At 43.1% G+C, this 15,724-nt stretch overlaps 1 protein-coding gene across 1 annotated transcript; it reads left to right on the plus strand.

Annotated features, from left to right (window-relative positions):
- The first annotated feature begins 5,679 nt into the window (after positions 1 to 5,679).
- LOC124650302 (protein BFR2-like) lies at positions 5,680 to 7,880 on the plus strand. Its single transcript, XM_047189847.1, has 5 exons — positions 5,680 to 5,744; positions 5,854 to 6,264; positions 7,503 to 7,570; positions 7,654 to 7,752; positions 7,828 to 7,880. The coding sequence occupies exons 2-5, from the start codon at positions 5,855 to 5,857 to the stop codon at positions 7,836 to 7,838; spliced, it is 588 nt and encodes a 195-aa protein (XP_047045803.1). The 5' UTR covers positions 5,680 to 5,744; position 5,854; the 3' UTR covers positions 7,839 to 7,880.
- Positions 7,881 to 15,724: the final 7,844 nt, after the last annotated feature.

Consider the following 15,724-nt stretch of genomic DNA (forward strand, 5'->3'; position numbering starts at 1 on the left):
TAGCAAAGTTATTAAAGTAGTTCTATTCCTCCTGCACGTGTGTAAAGGTGACAGTGTGTGCACCGTGTTAGTACTTGGTTTATGTTATGATCATGATCTCTTGTAGATTGCGAAGTTAACTATTGCTATGATAATATTGATGTGATCTATTCCTCCTACATATGCATGAAGGTGACAGGTGTGCATGCTATGTTAGTACTTGGTTTAGTCTTTTGATCTATCTTACACTAAAGGTTACTAAAATATGAGCATTATTGTGGAGCTTGTTAACTCCGGCATTGAGGGTTCGTGTAATCCTACGCAATGTGTTCATCATCCAACAAGAGTGTAGAGTATGCATTTATCTATTCTGTTATGTGATCAATGTTGAGAGTGTCCACTAGTGAAAGTCTAATCCCTAGGCCTTGTTCTTAAATACTGCTATCGCTGCTTGTTTACTGTTTTACTGCGTTACTACTGCTGCAATACTACCACCATCAACTACACGCCAGCAAGCTATTTTCCGGCACCGTTGCTACTGCTCATACTTATTCATACCACCTGTATTTCACTATCTCTTCGCCGAACTAGTGCACCTATTAGGTGTGTTGGGGACACAAGAGACTTCTTGCTTTGTGGTTGCAGGGTTGCATGAGAGGGATATCTTTGACCTCTTCCTCCCCGAGTTCGATAAACCTTGGGTGATCCACTTAAGGGAAAACTTGCTGCTGTTCTACAAACCTCTGCTCTTGGAGGCCCAACACTGTCTACAGGAAAGGAGGGGGAAAGTAGACATCAAGCACTTTTCTGGCGCCGTTGCCGGGGAGGAAAGGTAAAAGGCACTCATACTTCGGTTCCAGGTAAAGTACTTTTCTGGCGCCATTGTGTTTGTGCTCGAAGCTATTTCCTTTAGATCCTGCAATTGCATCTTTTTGTTTCTTGTTTACACTAGTTTGGCATAATGGACAAGAATGATCTTCTTATTCTATTTCCTGATTTAAAACATGGATTGTTTGATGCGAAAATTAAAAAACCTATGGAATCTTATTTGCATGCTGGTAGTAATATTAGTATGAACGCTTTGAACACCATCGTTGATAATGATATAGAAAGTTCTAAGCTTGGGGAAGCTGGTTTTCATGATCTTTTTAGTCCCCCAAGCATTGAGGAGAAAATTTTCTTTGATGATACTTTGCCTCCTATTTATGATGATTATAATGATAGTAGTCTTTTGTTACCACCTGTTATGGAGGATGAATTTGATTATGATTACAATGTGCCTCCTATATTTGATAGCTACTTTGTTGAATTTGCTCCTACTACAATTAATAAGAATAACTATGCTTTTGTTGGAAGTAGTACTAATTTTATGCATGAGACTCATGATAAGAATGTTTCATTTGATAGTTATATTGTTGAGTTTGCTCATGATGCTACTGAAAGTTATTATGAGAGAGGAAAATATGGTTGTAGAAATTTTCATGTTACTAAAACACCTCTCTATGTGCTGAAATTTTTGAAGCTACACTTGTTTTATCTTCCTATGCTTGTTACTTTGCTCTTCATGAACTTGTTTATTTACAAGATTCCTATGCATAGGAAGCATGTTAGACTTAAATGTGTTTTGTATTTGCCTCTTGATGCTCTCTTTTGCTTCAAATACTATTTCTTGCAAGTGCATCATTAAAACTGCTGAGCCCATCTTAATGGCTATAAAGAAAAGAACTTCTTGGGAGATAACCCATGTGTTATTTTGCTACAGTACTTTGTTTTATATTTGTGTCTTGGAAGTTGTTTACTACTGTAGCAACCTCTCCTTATCTTAGTTTTGTGTTTTGTTGTGCCAAGTAAAGTCTTTGATAGCAAGGTTGATACTAGATTTGGATTACTGCGCAGAAACAGATTTCTTTGCTGTCACGAATCTGGGCAAAATTCTCTGTAGGTAACTCAGAAAATTATGCCAATTTACGTGAGTGATCCTCAGATATGTACGCAACTTTCATTCAATTTGGGAATTTTCATCTGAGCAAGTCTGGTGCCATTTTAAAATTCGTCTTTACGGACTGTTCTGTTTTGACAGATTCTGCCTTTTATTTCGCATTGCTTCTTTCGCTGTGTTGGGTGGATTTCTTTGTTCCATTACCTTCCAGTAGCTTTGGGCAATGTCCAGAAGTGTTAAGAATGATTGTGTCACCTCTGAACATGTGAGTTTTTGATTATGCACTAACCCTCTAATGAGTTTGTTTCGAGTTTGGTGTGGAGGAAGTTTTCAAGGGTCAAGAGAGGAGGATGATATACTATGATCAAGAAGAGTGAAGAGTCTAAACTTTGGGATGCCCCCGTGGTTCATACCTGCATATTTCAAGAAGACTCAAGCATCTAAGCTTGGGGATGCCCAAGGCATCCCCTTCTTCATCGACAACATTATCAGGTTCCTCCCCTGAAACTATATTTTTATTCAGTCACATCTTATGTACTTTACTTGGAGCGTCTGTGTGCTTTTGTTTTTGTTTGTGTGTGAATAAATTGGATCACATCATGCTTGTGTGGGAGAGAGACACGCTCCGCTGGTTCATATGAACACATGTGTTCTTAGCTCATAATATTCATGGCGAAGTTTCTTCTTCGTTAAATTGTTATATGGTTGGAATTGGAAAATGATACATGTAGTAATTCTATAATGTCTTGGGTAATGTGATACTTGGCAATTGTTGTGCTCATGTTTAAGTTCTTGCATCATATGCTTTGCACCTATCAATGAAGAATACATAGAGCATGCTAAAATTTGGTTTGCATAATTGGTCTCTCTAAGGTCTAGATAATTTCTAGTAAGGTGTTTGAACAACAAGGAAGACAATGTATAGTCTTATAATGCTTGTAATATGTCTTTTATGTGAGTTTTGCTGTACTAGTTCATACTTGTGTTTGCTTCAAACAACCTTGCTAGCCTAAACCTTGTATCGAGAGGGAATACTTCTCATGCATCCAAATCCTTGAGCCAAACAACACTATGCCATCTGTGTCCACCATACCTACCTACTACATGGTATTTTTGCGCCATTCCAAAGTAAATTGCTTGAGTGCTACCTTTAAACAATTCAAAATTTATCATCTCTGATTTGTGTCAATGTTTTATAGCTCATGAGGAAGTATGTGGTGTTTATCTTTCAATCTTGTTGGGCAACTTTCACCAATGGACTAGTGGCTTCATCCGCTTATCCAATAATTTTGCAAAAAGAGCTGGCAATGGGATTCCCAGTCCCAAATTAATTAACAAAAATAGACACTCCTCCATGGTATGTGATTGTTGGACGGCACCCGAAGGATTCGGTTAGCCATGGCTTGTGTAAGCAAAGGTTGGGAGGAGTGTCATCATAATAAAACTAAAATAAAAAGGCACTCCTTCATGGTATGAGATTGTTGGCAGGCACCCGAGGATTCGGTTAGCCATGGTTTGTGAAAGAAAGGTTGGAAGGAGTGCCACCCAAAAATAAAATAAAATGTGAGCCGCTCTTTGAAGGTTTGTCTGGCAAGGGGGGTTAGAGTACCCGCTACCATTCGTTGACAACAACATACACCTCTCAAAACTTTATTTTTATGCTCTCTATATGTTTTCAAAATCAAAGCTCTAGCACAAATATAGAAATCGATGCTTTCCTCTTCGAAGGACCATTCTTTTACTTTTAATTGTTGAGTCAGTTCACCTATCTCTCTCCACCTCAAGAAGCAAACATTTGTGTGAACTGTGCATTGATTCTTACATATTTGCATATTGCATTTGTTATATTGCTTTGCATTGACAACTATCCATGAGATATACATGTTACAAGTTGAAAGCAACCGCTGAAACTTAATCTTCCATTGTGTTGCTTCAATACCTTTACTTTGAATTATGCAAGACTTATTGATGCTTGTCTTGAAGTGCTATTCATGAAAAGTCTTTGCTTTATGATTCAGTTGTTTACTCATGTCATTACCATTGTTTTGATCACTGCATTCACTACATATGCTTTACAAATAGTATGATCAAGGTTATGATGGCATGTCACTCCAGAAATTATCTGTGTTATCGTTTTACCTGCTCGGGACGAGCAGAACTAAGCTTGGGGATGCTGATACGTCTCCGACGTATCGATAATTTCTTATGTTCCATGCCACATTATTAATGTTATCTACATGTTTTATGCACACTTTATGTCATATTCGTGCATTTTCTGGAACTAACCTATTAACAAGATGCCGAAGTGCCAGTTGCTGTTTTCCGCTGTTTTTGGTTTCAGAAATCCTAGTAACGAAATATTCTCGGAATCGGACGAAATCAACGCCCAAGTTCCTATTTTCACCGGAAGCATCCAGAACACCCGGGAAGGATCAGAGAAGGGGGACAGGGCCACCAAACCACACCCCGGCGCGGCCAGGGGGGGCCGCGCCCCCCTATAGTGTGGGCCCCCCAGGTGCCCCCCTGCGCCGCCTCTTCGCCTATATAAAGCCCCTGACCTAAAAACCTCGACACGATTGGCGAAAACCACAGAAACCTTCCAGAGCCGCCGCCATCGCGATGCCAAGATCTGGGGGACAGGAGTCTCTGTTTCGGCACGCTGCCGGAGCGGGGAAGTGCCCCCGGAAGGCTTCTCCATCGACACCGCTGCCATCTCCACCGCCATCTTCATCACCGCTGCTGCTCCCATGAGGAGGGAGTAGTTCTCCATCGAGGCTCGGGGCTGTACCGGTAGCTATGTGGTTAATCTCTCTACTATGTACTTCAATACAATGATCTCATGAGCTGCTTTACATGATTGAGATTCATATGAGTTTGTATCACAATTTATCTATGTGCTACTCTAGCAAAGTTATTAAAGTAGTTCTATTCCTCCCGCACGTGTGTAAAGGTGACAAGTGTGTGCACCGTGTTAGTACTTGGTTTATGCTATGATCATGATCTCTTGTAGATTGCGAAGTTAACTATTGCTATGATAATATTGATGTGATCTATTCCTCCTACATATGCATGAAGGTGACGAGTGTGCATGCTATGTTAGTACTTGGTTTAGTCTTTTGATCTATCTTACACTAAAGGTTACTAAAATATGAGCATTATTGTGGAGCTTGTTAACTCCGGCATTGAGGGTTCGTGTAATCCTACGCAATGTGTTCATCATCCAACAAGAGTGTAGAGTATGCATTTATCTATTCTGTTATGTGATCAATGTTGAGAGTGTCCACTAGCGAAAGTCTAATCCCTAGGCCTTGTTCTTAAATACTGCTATCGCTGCTTGTTTACTGTTTTACTGCGTTACTACTGCTGCAATACTACCACCATCAACTACGCGCCAGCAAGCTATTTTCTGGCACCGTTGCTACTGCTCATACTTATTCATACCACCTGTATTTCACTATCTCTTCGCCGAACTAGTGCACCTATTAGGTGTTTTGGGGACACAAGAGACTTCTTGCTTTGTGGTTGCGGGGTTGCATGAGAGGGATATCTTTGACCTCTTCCTCCCGAGTTCGATAAACCTTGGGTGATTCACTTAAGGGAAAACTTGCTGCTGTTCTACAAACCTCTGCTCTTGGAGGCCCAACACTGTCTACAGGAAAGGAGGGGGAAAGTAGACATCACCGGCGGACAGAGAACGAGGCGGCGCGGCGGCCGGGCGCGGCGCGGCGGCCCTGGAGGCGGCCGACGGCGGACCTGGAGGCGCGGCCGACGGCGGACCTGGAGGCGCCGATGCGGGCTGGTCGGCTTGGGCAGATTGGCAACAAGGGTGAGTGGCTTTGATTTTCTCTTGATTTGTAGTCTCCAGATGCTATGTGTATGCCGAAATTTAGTAGTAACAACCTAAAGCAAACATAGCATTTCTCTGTGATTTGTAGGATGGATCCAGAAAACATAATGCACATGTTAATTGCATATTGTGATCCCTCCAAACCAAATGAGCCCATCACCGAGGATTCGACAGATGTTCAACCAGACAAAAACTCAAAAGAGGCCGGTGATAGTTATCTTTGCAACCCAATCCCGGAGAATGAGCACGTTGGTATTGATGAGGAGAAAATGTATTTGGAGAATGAGAAAGACAAAGCCAATGTTCCCGAGGATGGGAGCGAGGATGGGAGCGAGGATGAGAGTGAGGATGGGAGTGAGGATGAGAGCGAGGACGGGAGCGAGGATGAGAGCGAGGAGGAGCCTGAATTAGAGGAGGAGTTGCATGAGCCAGATCATGCCCCAAATACAGAGTATGACCAGCAAGACCCTCCAATGACTGTAGGATCCACATATCCCAATATGGATGTGTTTAGGTTGGCTCTTTCCCAACATGCAGTCAAACGCGACTTTGAGTATAACACAGAGAAGAGCACACAACGTAGGTTAAGGGCCTATTGTAAAAGACGAGATGAAGATGATTGCCCATGGAGGATACATGCTTCTACAATAGCTGATAGGCGTACTGTAATGGTAATTGTCTAACCTTACTTATTTCTGAATATATCTTGCATAAGTGTTGAGGAGATTTTACTTACTTGTATTCTTGTTTTGTAGGTGAAAAAAAATCCCTTTGACCACGATTGTTCTAGTACAAAAAGGAAAAAGAAAGTGAAGAATGCAACTAAATTCTGGATATGTGAGAAGGTGAAAGATTGGCTCATTGAGGATGCAACTCTAGGAGCAATGGAATTGCGGCAAAAGCTGAAAGAACACTACAAGATCAAAATCCACTACAAGAGAGTTTATATGGGTAAGCTGCTAGCCTTGAAGCAACTATACGGTGATTGGGATAGTAGTTTCAACAACTTGTATAAGTTTAAAGCACAAGTTGAAAGTTGCTGCCCTAATAACATAGTGCAGATTGACCATCATACCATAAATGGTAAAATAAGGTTTAGAAGAATTTTTGTTGCTCTCAAACCTTGCATAGATGGATTTCTTAGTGGCTGTAGGCCATATTTGGCTGTGGACAGCACCTTTATGACAGGCAGATTCAAGGGGCAATTGGCAAGTGCTATTGCAGTGGATGGCCATAATTGGATGTATCCAGTTTGTTTTGGAGTTTTTGACTCTGAAACAAACGAAAATTGGATCTGGTTCATGCAATTGCTAAGACATGCCATAGGATCACTTGGAGGTGGTAGAATGCTCAGAAGAAGTGGCTGAAGTGGTTGCATTAGGAGGCAGCGGTTTTAGGTTTGTCGTCAACTTGCAAGATCGAACATGTTCATGTCGACAATGGCAAGTTTGTGGTCTTCCTTGCAAACATGCTCTTGCATTCATCACGTCACTTAGCGATGCTCACATAAAGAATTACGTTGACTTGTATTATTCCACTGAAAAATTTAGAGCAGCTTATTCCAACCTGATCCCTGCTATGCCTGACAAGAGTCAATGGCCTGAATCTGACCATGGATTTTTCATGCATCCACCACTACTTAAAGCTACAGCCGGCAGACCTAAAACTGAGAGATATAAAGGTTGTAGTGACAAGAAAAGAAAAAAGGGCAAGCACTTATGTCCGATTTGTAAGGATTATGGGCATCATTGGCACAACTGTAAGAAGGGTAACCCTGATGACATTGCTGCAATGTTGGCTATTAGGTAATATAGATTATTTTTCTTGCTTCTCTTATTATTTACTTTGCAACTACATGTGTTAACTACTTTTCCTATTGCTCATGTAGAGAACCACCAAAGAAGAGGGCAAAGACTAGCAAAACTGCCCTGTCCATTGTGCCTTACGAGGATGGAGCACCAACAAGGATGCTTTTTCCACCACCAAGGTTAGCACTTATAAACTTCTGCCAATGAATATAAAAACTTAGTTTATGTTCTAATTTGTTTCTTTCTCATCATAGCCAAAACTTAGAAACTACAACTAAGAAAAAGAGAGAACATGACAATATCGGAGGTTCAAAGAGGTACTTTTATGTATTATATTGTTGCTGACATAAACTTGTTGCGGCTCTAAATTTATTGCCTTACTATTGCCATACACACATGTGCGAGATCAAAAGCTGGCTCCATTAAGAAGGCCAAGACGAAAAACAAGGTTGCTGAAAACATTCGGTGCCACTTGACAGCCCGGCAATGGGCACAAGGAGCAGAAAGTTTAACCCTCCTAGCCCTGCTATGAGCACAAGAAGCAAAAGAAGGCTCAGCTTGTAATTTCCATATGCTTCTATGCCCTTCCATTGATGATGTAATGGTTATTTTGGAGTTCTGTGATACTATTTGTGAACTATTTGTGACTTATGTGTGAATCTGGTTGCTTATGTGTGAACTATTGACATATGTGAACTATTTGTGACTTATGTGTGAATCTGGTTGCTTATGTCACTTGTTGAGATTTGTTCAATTGATTATATATATATAAAGCGTGTGCAGGGGATATGGCATCAAAATACGGGGAGGTTTTGCCGATTTTTTGAATTATCGTTTCAGTTATAATTAGTTTATTTATATAGTTAAACAACAGTTTCTCTTATTGTCACACGAATTTTTGTCTCATATTGCACCAGGGGCAGAACTGACTTTGTATGTGGAAAGTTGGCACCGTTAGCTGAAAAAATACACTAGAGTGTCATATGAGGCATAAATTTTACACAAGTGGCCATAGAAGGAAGCAAAAAGTTGAGAGTGTCACATAAGGCATCACATTTTAGGACTAGTGTCATATAAGGAATTCTCTCTTCCTTTTTTGTGGCCGCGCGCGTAGCCTACTCTGCTCTGCTGGGCTAGATTCGGCGCACCTGTCGCGGTCCGGAAGCCGAAGCTCAGCGGGCGACGAAAAACCCCATTTGACTTTGAGCCCATTTTAAATTGCCCAACGTGCCGGCGGACAGAGAGATTTTCCTTCCTTCCTCGCTCGCGTGCCAAGCCGACGGACTCCTCGCGGTTAGTTTCCTTTTAATTAAAACCGTATAAGCGAGTGCACCGGCCGGCGGACGGCGATCTCATCTCAGGTCACCCAGTTAAATCCGGTATCGCTTGTCAAAAGGATCATCTTTATATAGATGGTTAGTCGGGTTAACCTAAACTAGAACGGTCGTACCCTCTTGCGCCACTTTGCCATCGCCTCTGCGCCGCCACCTCAGCCGCCTTCACACGCGCCAGTTCAGGTGGGACATGGTCGCCCCCTAGCCTCCGCAAGCTCCCCCTCAGGTGGGACATGGTCGCCGCCACCGACTCCGAGTCCGCCGCCGCCTCATCCCTTACCGCGCAACCTTCGCCTGCTCGACATGACGGCCGTACGCCACCGTTTGATACTCAGCGAACGCCTCCTATGCATGGATGGCGGCGAGGTTCGAATCATCCAGGAACGTGCGACGGGCCATCTCAACAAGACGAGCCCAGGTGCGGTCGTGCTCGGCCATGTATTTTTCTACGTTTAAGGTGTGTCTTTCTCGTCTGACGGCGTCAACCATATATAGCCGCGGTGGGGCGGGAAACGCTGATCGCGCGCCAATGTACTAGCCGCGCGGGAAGCGGTAATCGCCAATGGCAGGGTTCGACAAGATATTAAACTATCATTACCGACCTTGACGCTGTGATGAAAAAAAATTGCGCGGCCCGCTAGGCATACCCGACGCAAACGAACAAGGAGTCCATGTACAACCGATTTAGTGTCTGCAGCTAGACGCAAACGGACACGCACATACACTTCTAGTGTTCGTTTTACATCGAATCCATTGAAGATGCCCTAAACGAAACAACGGGGGTGGCTTTTGGCAGATGTTAGTTGACGGGACCCGTGTTGGGGGACACGGAGAGGATGAACAATCAAACCTACTCCCTCCATTCTGAAATACTCTACAATGTGGACTGAAAATTTGTTCCTAAATACTCTACATTCTAGTTTGTAGTCAACAAGAACACAAATTCATCCTTTATCTATTGGATGTCACTATTTTTGATGTAGCTTGAATGGGTTGTTTACCTATTTAAGTAGTACTAATAAATGCAATGTTAATTTGTCTATTTTTTGGGAAATTCAATTCACATGGGAGCATATGCTCCTTCCAGCGAAAAAACATTTTGAAATGTTAAAAAAGTTCCAACAAAAAATTTCTCGCTTACGTACCAACATTTTACGTGCGCACATCAAACCTTGCGAAAAACCGACATTTTTTGTGACTTGTGTGACAAAGACAAACAAAACGTCTCGTACACAACCTTTTTTACAACAAAATTTGTCTTTTTTACAGATGACACTCAAAATATCGGTTTTATGTGGAACCAGTTTGCGAACGTGTAGAATTTCGAGATGTATCAACTAAATTTTGTGTTCAAATTTTTCAATATTTTAAAAATACATTTAAAATGAAGTTTAAAAATTGCCACTCCCTATTTTTTTAGAACGTAGACTAAAACAGAATGGAGGGATTACGAGATTACCGTACCGGGACGGGGAGAATGAGACAGGACCTCTTCCTTTTATTATTAGTGGTACGGTACAAACGTGCATGTGCATCACACATCCTAGTCGGGCTAAACAAAGAGATCCCGGGAGACAGGGACGGCCGCGAGCAGGCGAGCGGGTAGAGGTTTTGCACGTCGCTGGCCGCTGGCTGGTGACTCGGGTTGTTTTTCTTTTTGGGGAAAGCTATCACGGTCCTTTTATTGAGTTTTTAAGAAAGTTTCTCCCTCTGTCCATAAATAATATCGATATATCTACATCCATTTTTATGTCTAGATACATCAAAATTTATTCAAAGTTGAGACATCAGCTTATAGATGGAGAGAGTAGATCGTTTATCAAGCTAGAAACAATAAAACCAACAGGATCTCCCGTCCAGACACAAGTCTGATCCCCCTCTAAGCGAGCAGCAAGAAAATGAGCTACCGTATTGCCTTCCCTATTACAGTGCTCAAAAAATAATATAATCAAAACCACTAGCTAAAAATTACATTTTTCGCAAATTGCCGAGCCTCACTAGCCGAGGTGCCGCCATCATGCATTGTCCGAATAATCTCCAAGAAATCAGAGTTGACAATAGTACTCTTGGAACATTCAATCTAACCCCCGGGACGAGTCCATCCTTGAGTGCCCTTGCTTCAGCTATTGCCGTCGAAGCAATATGGGGAATATAGCTATTACATGCCGTTAAGAAACCTCCAAATTCGTCTTTGCTTAAGGCTCCCATAAGTTCCATTTCATTTTTGAAGTAAAACGCCGCCCTATGGAGGCTATGTGGCTAATGCTGCAAGCCACAGATGCGCGGGTGTGGAAGCTCATGGCCGAGATTGCACGGGCAACATGTTCTAGTGGAGCAACACCCTTGTGGGAGCGGAACGCCTGCGTGGGGTGGGGAGGCGGCCGCACTGCGAGACGCTACCGGTAGCAAATCTATTACTAGCAGCGTGCTTGCCACGCACGCCGGTAACGCTATTGCTGGTAGCGCAGCTTCAAGGACACACACACGCTAGTAACGCTATTGCTTGGTAGAGCAACTTCAAGGATACACGCTACTAGTATTTATTATGGATTAAAAAATAAAATTTCCAACATAGATACAATATTGCGGTTCAGTATGGATATACAATGTTGCAGTTCAGTACAAATACAATGCTACATAGAAGTAGCACAATATTAAGAACATATAGCTAGCTAGCTAGCTAGCTCGGTATGTAGCTATGTACTACACGTCCGGCTCTGGCTCTACGGGTGGGTAATGGACAATGACTCCGTCATCATCTGTAGGGTCATGGTACTCATCATTAGATGAAAAAGAGTTTGCGCGATCTTTGTAATAGAAGTAGGTGTGGCCGAATACATCATCCATGTGGAAATGACACTTTCTGGACGCGGATTTTCGACTTTGCTGTATCCAACAAGGGCCATGGGCCATGGAAATAGTCGCTTAGGACTATTCAGCTTGTGACCAGTAATAGCAGCCGTGTGCTAAAAATGCGATGTGCTATCATTGGGTCTGCGCCTATAGCTATTTCCCTACTAGTGCGAGGAGGAGCCCTCTGCTAGCGTGAGCTGTTGCGCGTAGAGAATGTCGGCACAAAGTTGTTGTCATCGACGCGCAACAGCTCACGCTAGCAGAGGGCTCCTCCTCGCACTAGTAGGGAAATAGCTATAGGCGCAGACCCAATGATAGCACATCGCATTTTTAGCACACGGCTGCTATTACTGGTCACAAGCTGAATAGTCCTAAGCGACTATTTCCATGGCCCATGGCCCTTGTTGGATACAGCAAAGTCGAAAATCCGCGTCCAGAAAGTGTCATTTCCACATGGATGATGTATTCGGCCACACCTACTTCTATTACAAAGATCGCGCAAACTCTTTTCATCTAATGATGAGTACCATGACCCTACGGATGATGACGGAGTCATTGTCCATTACCCACCCGTAGAGCCAGAGCCGGACGTGTAGTACATAGCTACATACCGAGCTAGCTAGCTAGCTAGCTATATGTTCTTAATATTGTGCTACTTCTATGTAGCATTGTATTTGTACTGAACTGCAACATTGTATATCCATACTGAACCGCAATATTGTATCTATGTTGGAAATTTTATTTTTTAATCCATAATAAATACTAGTAGCGTGTATCCTTGAAGTTGCTCTACCAGCAATAGCGTTACTAGCGTGTGTGTGTCCTTGAAGCTGCGCTACCAGCAATAGCGTTACTGGCGTGCGTGGCAAGCACGCTGCTAGTAATAGATTTGCTACTGGTAGCGTCTCGTGTGCGGCCGCCTCCCCACCCCACGCAGGCGTTCCGCTCCCCACAAGGGTGTTGCTCCACTAGAACATGTTGCCCGTGCAATCTCGGCCATGAGCTTCCACACCCGCGCATCTGTGGCTTGCAGCATTAGCCACATAGCCTCCATAGGGCGGCGTTTTACTTCAAAAATGAAATGGAACTTATGGGAGCCTTAAGCAAAGACGAATTTGGAGGTTTCTTAACGGCATGTAATAGCTATATTCCCCATATTGCTTCGACGGCAATAGCTGAAGCAAGGGCACTCAAGGATGGACTCGTCCCGGGGGTTAGATTGAATGTTCCAAGAGTACTATTGTCAACTCTGATTTCTTGGAGATTATTCGGACAATGCATGATGGCGGCACCTCGGCTAGTGAGGCTCGGCAATTTGCGAAAAATGTAATTTTTAGCTAGTGGTTTTGATTATATTATTTTTTGAGCACTGTAATAGGGAAGGCAATACGGTAGCTCATTTTCTTGCTGCTCGCTTAGAGGGGGATCAGACTTGTGTCTGGACGGGAGATCCTGTTGGTTTTATTGTTTCTAGCTTGATAAACGATCTACTCTCTCCATCTATAAGCTGATGTCTCAACTTTGAATAAATTTTGATGTATCTAGACATAAAAATGGATGTAGATATATCGATATTATTTATGGACAGAGGGAGAAACTTTCTTAAAAACTCAATAAAAGGACCGTGATAGCTTTCCCCAAAAAAGAAAAACAACCCGAGTCACCAGCCAGCGGCCAGCGACGTGCAAAACCTCTACCCGCTCGCCTGCTCGCGGCCGTCCCTGTCTCCCGGGATCTCTTTGTTTAGCCCGACTAGGATGTGTGATGCACATGCACGTTTGTACCGTACCACTAATAATAAAAGGAAGAGGTCCTGTCTCATTCTCCCCGTCCCGGTACGGTAATCTCGTAATCCCTCCATTCTGTTTTAGTCTACGTTCTAAAAAAATAGGGAGTGGCAATTTTTAAACTTCATTTTAAATGTATTTTTAAAATATTGAAAAATTTGAACACAAAATTTAGTTGATACATCTCGAAATTCTACACGTTCGCAAACTGGTTCCACATAAAACCGATATTTTGAGTGTCATCTGTAAAAAAGACAAATTTTGTTGTAAAAAAGGTTGTGTACGAGACGTTTTGTTTGTCTTTGTCACACAAGTCACAAAAAATGTCGGTTTTTCGCAAGGTTTGATGTGCGCACGTAAAATGTTGGTACGTAAGCGAGAAATTTTTTGTTGGAACTTTTTTAACATTTCAAAATGTTTTTTCGCTGGAAGGAGCATATGCTCCCATGTGAATTGAATTTCCCAAAAAAATAGACAAATTAACATTGCATTTATTAGTACTACTTAAATAGGTAAACAACCCATTCAAGCTACATCAAAAATAGTGACATCCAATAGATAAAGGATGAATTTGTGTTCTTGTTGACTACAAACTAGAATGTAGAGTATTTAGGAACAAATTTTCAGTCCACATTGTAGAGTATTTCAGAATGGAGGGAGTAGGTTTGATTGTTCATCCTCTCCGTGTCCCCCAACACGGGTCCCGTCAACTAACATCTGCCAAAAGCCACCCCCGTTGTTTCTGTTTAGGGCATCTTCAATGGATTCGATGTAAAACGAACACTAGAAGTGTATGTGCGTGTCCGTTTGCGTCTAGCTGCAGACACTAAATCGGTTGTACATGGACTCCTTGTTCGTTTGCGTCGGGTATGCCTAGCGGGCCGCGCAATTTTTTTCATCACAGCGTCAAGGTCGGTAATGATAGTTTAATATCTTGTCGAACCCTGCCATTGGCGATTACCGCTTCCCGCGCGGCTAGTACATTGGCGCGCGATCAGCGTTTCCCGCCCCACCGCGGCTATATATGGTTGACGCCGTCAGACGAGAAAGACACACCTTAAACGTAGAAAAATACATGGCCGAGCACGACCGCACCTGGGCTCGTCTTGTTGAGATGGCCCGTCGCACGTTCCTGGATGATTCGAACCTCGCCGCCATCCATGCATAGGAGGCGTTCGCTGAGTATCAAACGGTGGCGTACGGCCGTCATGTCGAGCAGGCGAAGGTTGCGCGGTAAGGGATGAGGCGGCGGCGGACTCGGAGTCGGTGGCGGCGACCATGTCCCACCTGAGGGGGAGCTTGCGGAGGCTAGGGGGCGACCATGTCCCACCTGAACTGGCGCGTGTGAAGGCGGCTGAGGTGGCGGCGCAGGAGGCGATGGCAGTGGCGCAGTAGGTACGACCGTTCTAGTTTAGGTTAACCCGACTAACCATCTATATAAAGATGATCCTTTTGACAAGCGATACCGGATTTAACTGGGTGACCTGAGATGAGATCGCCGTCCGGCCGGCCGGTGCACTGCTTATACGGTTTTAATTAAAAGGAAACTAACCGCAGGAGTCCGTCGGCTTGGCACGCGAGCGAGGAAGGAAGGAAAATCTCTCTGTCCGCTGGCACGTTGGGCAATTTAAAATGGGCTCAAAGTCAAATGGGGTTTTTCGTCGCCCCGCTGAGCTTCGGCTTCCGGACCGCGACAGGTGCGCCGAATCTAGCCCAGCAGAGCAGAGTAGGCTACGCGCGCGGCCACAAAAAAGGAAGAGAGAATTCCTTATATGACACTAGTCCTAAAATGTGATGCCTTATGTGACACTCTCAACTTTTTGCTTCCTTCTATGGCCACTTGTGTAAAATTTATGCCTCATATGACACTCTAGTGTATTTTTTCAGCTAACGGTGCCAACTTTCCACATACAAAGTCAGTTCTGCCCCTGGTGCAATATGAGACAAAAATTCGTGTGACAATAAGAGAAACTGTTGTTTAACTATATAAATAAACTAATTATAACTGAAACGATAATTCAAAAAATCGGCAAAACCTCCCCTGTATTTTGATGCCATATCCCCTGCACACAGTTTATATATATATAATCAATTGAACAAATCTCAACAAGTGACATAAGCAACCAGATTCACACATAAGTCACAAATAGTTCACATATGTCAATAGTTCACACATA

This window comes from Lolium rigidum, chromosome 4 (assembly GCF_022539505.1).
Source record: "Lolium rigidum isolate FL_2022 chromosome 4, APGP_CSIRO_Lrig_0.1, whole genome shotgun sequence".
NCBI lineage: Eukaryota > Viridiplantae > Streptophyta > Magnoliopsida > Poales > Poaceae > Lolium > Lolium rigidum.

Excerpts from the sequence above, each read along its gene's own strand:
- LOC124650302 (XM_047189847.1), top strand. The coding sequence starts at position 5,855 with ATGGATCCAGAAAACATAATGCACATGTTAATTGCATATTGTGATCCC. Across the intron at positions 6,265-7,502 it reads GTAGGATCCACATATCCCAA|TATGGGCATCATTGGCACAA; the intron begins TATGGATGTGTT and ends ATTTGTAAGGAT. Across the intron at positions 7,571-7,653 it reads GCTGCAATGTTGGCTATTAG|AGAACCACCAAAGAAGAGGG; the intron begins GTAATATAGATT and ends TTGCTCATGTAG.